The sequence below is a fragment of the Salvia splendens genome, chromosome 1, assembly GCF_004379255.2.
Source record: "Salvia splendens isolate huo1 chromosome 1, SspV2, whole genome shotgun sequence".
Lineage (NCBI taxonomy): Eukaryota > Viridiplantae > Streptophyta > Magnoliopsida > Lamiales > Lamiaceae > Salvia > Salvia splendens.
In genome coordinates, this window is record NC_056032.1 from 41,203,474 (window position 1) to 41,206,816 (window position 3,343).

General features: G+C 33.2%; 1 protein-coding gene across 1 annotated transcript; it reads right to left on the minus strand.

Moving 5' to 3' along the window:
* Positions 1-412: 412 nt before the first annotated feature.
* LOC121752066 (uncharacterized protein At1g28695-like) lies at positions 413-2,491 on the minus strand. The gene is made up of 2 exons (XM_042146949.1): positions 1,895-2,491; positions 413-1,078 (listed from the first exon to the last, which is right to left on the minus strand). The coding sequence occupies exons 1-2, from the start codon at positions 2,408-2,410 to the stop codon at positions 545-547; spliced, it is 1,050 nt and encodes a 349-aa protein (XP_042002883.1). The 5' UTR covers positions 2,411-2,491; the 3' UTR covers positions 413-544.
* Between the last annotated feature and the right edge of the window lie 852 nt (positions 2,492-3,343).

The following is a 3,343-nucleotide window of genomic DNA, read 5'->3' on the forward strand; positions in this document are numbered from 1 at the left end:
ATGATTTAAATTATGTACATTTTAGTTTTTAGGAATTTGTTATGGAATTTTCGGATTTTTTTAACGAAGTTTAATTGGTGAAATATTTTTTTTATTAATTGCATTTTCAAATAGAAGAATGAAATAGTGATAGACCCATGAATAGTTAAGAAATTTTATTGATTATTACGAGTGTTGTCTCTTAATTAAGGGATAGAATAAAAAAAATGTTTAAAAGAGGTATGGGCCCGTGAATTGTTAAGGGCTAGGTCGCCACGAAAATCACAGTTGTGGATGCTCTCATGACCAAACTTATGATCATTGACCCGTATAAAAAGAAACTCTCTCTGGTCTCCATTAATTGTCTCATTTTGTTATTTTCATCCGATCATCATTAATTGTCTCACAAAATAACACTATATAAAATCTCGTATTGAAGAAATATGTTTCGCTTCGTGCGGGATGGAGAGGTAGTATTAATTGGACATTATACATACCTAGATGTCACCCCATGCTATTCTCCTTTTCTGTTTTCCTTAGTTCGAAAAATAAAATAAAGAAAATCTTAAGAGGCTCCTTGGTGCCAGGAATTGTGACAATATGTATGTGTAGACCATCTAAAGCTATTAGTAGTATTTGAAGGAACACCATTGCTTTCCACTTGTCTAAACCTCTTCCAATCCCTCAAAACGGCCTTCAAATCAAGGACCTTTGCTCGGATGCTCCGGCAGCAGTTGGCATGGACAGTGGCGACGGATGTGACGTCGCGGCTGTCACTGCAAAACCCACTGAAATAGAGGGTGTCGAGGAAACTTGTTTTGATGGCGAGTCGTGTGAGGATGCCATGCCTTATTAGCATCTCCAGCGCGTCTTGCTCTTTCACCTCACTCAAGTTCTTCCTCATGTCGTACCATCTCTGAAACAACGACGTCGTTTTGTTGTTGGATTTGACGAAGTAAAACCCTGTGTTGACAAGGTTTCTGGTTGAGGATGCATCGCCGTTGAACCTATCTGTGCTTATTTGTAAGTCCATGGATTCGTCGGTGTCGTTCATCACCAGCCTTGTGAATGGATTCCTTAGCCATAATACGTCTGTGTCCTGCTTGTTTATAAATGTTTACTATCAAATTACCAGATAAATTTTGGTGTTTTGAAATATTCGTGTTTCAACGATTTTTCAAAACACTTCCTTTCTTTCTAAATAGTTCGTCCGACCCTTTGTAGCACGTAGCAATCATATTTTCAAGGCTAATATCTTAAATGAATTTTATTCATCACAAAAACGTGTAGTGTTCTTTGTATAAATTTGACTATTATAAATAAAAATTCAATATTGTTAACTTGACTCTTGTAGCTTAACATATATAGTATTTGAAAAGTAAAAGTACGTTTAATCACGCTACTTCATTTAATATGTCCAATCTAATACTATTAAATGGGCCACTCCTAATTATTTTAGGGTGGTCCACAGCAGGTTAGCGACGACTATGTAAACACGTTAACAATTTTCTAGTAGTGATTCCAATTTCCAAGTTTCCAACCCAACGTATACTTTCCAATATAAACATTAAAAAAATGATATTTTCCGTTCTATAATCTTAATCATGCTTTTCCTCTCATATTTGTTTTAGACTTACCAAGAAGCCATGTCATGTGCAACATTTAAAACTAAAAATATTCCAATTTAATTAGTACAATATTCACAAAATCATGCACTTATATAAACACTCTTCAAATCTTTCACCGCATGACCATTTCTAATTTAATAATGATGCATGCATTAGGTACATGGTATGCCATACGATTTGATATATTTGACGTCTTTTTCATATTAAATATTGATAATATTTATTTTTCTTTCATTTGTCAAAGTAATGAAATTTAAAAATGGAAAAATAAAAATAAAAGAAGATACCGTGAAGATGAAATTATATCCTCTGTTTAGAAGTTGGAGGAGAAAAGAGGTCCGCCTCCACATCATCTCTATAAACCCAGCCGACATGTAGACTTTCTCTCCGGCGAGACCATCGCCTTCCGCCGCCATCATGTAACAGTTGAGGCGGCGGAAGAGGCACCTTTGGTGGGCGGTGGTGTCCATGGAGACCACCACCAGATGGCTAAGGAGGCGCCGGGTATCTTCTCCCACCCAAAAACCCTCGAGAAAGAGATCGAACATGGAAGGATATTCGTCGTCGTTCGGCTCCACGTACGCTTCGTTGATGAAGGCGATGATCACCGTCTTATTCGCCATAGACGCCTTCTCTAACGCTACCTCCAACTCGTCTCTTTCAGAGGTTGAATTCATCTTCTCTGAGAGAAATGAGTTTCGTTTGTAAGTTAAAGGCTCCCATGAAGAAACAAGAATTAGGGTTGCTACCATTAAAGAGAGGACTGCAAGAATCGGTTTGGGATTGATTTTGGAGTAATCCATGATTTATTTCCCACTGGTTTTGTGTTTTACAATTACAATATATATAAGGAAGGAAGGAGGCATGAGTTGGAGAGTCATGAAAACTACCTGAAATTTGGAAAATTAATTTATATATTAATTAAATACTTTCTTACCTTGTCCTGTTTCAGTATGGGGAATAGAGATAGATGATTAAAATAATCAGTAATATAATAGATTAATCTAGATTTTACCTTCAGAAAATGTCTATTCAACCATCAGTCGCGGATTCAATTAAGTACAATGGGATACAATTATATCCCCAAAATTGGGAGTAGCTTAGTGGTGAAATACTCACCTATCAAAGCGTAATCATTTATTTATGTTTCTAACCAATATATACAATTTATTATTTGTCTTTTCATTAAATGAGAGTGGATATAATCTTTATTTTTATGATTTTTAATTATACTTATATTTGATTATTTATAGAAAATATGATACATTTTGTTTTATTTAAAATTTTTAAAAACTCTTTCTTAAATATTAATATTTCAAGTAACAATAATCTCTATTTTAAAAATATAGAAAAAAATTCAAGTAATTAAGAAACAAAAAAATTATCAATTTTTTTATATATAATCATTTGGCTCACTGAAAAATAAATTATAGATAATACAAAAAAAATGATGAAAGATTAAATATCTAATTGGTGTAATTATTTATCGCACCTCCAATCTAAAGTTTCTGGATCCGCCACTATTGACCATCTATTATATAGTACTACTATGCAACATTTTACTTAATAGCTAGGATGAAAAATATTTAAATATTTACACTAAAAATATTTAAATATTTACACTAAAAATATTTTTATAAAATTAGAATAAAAATATTATTCTGTCTTTAGGATTAACCTGTTTCACTTTAATTTGACACGGAATTAAGAAAATGTTGATCCTATTTTTGAATTTG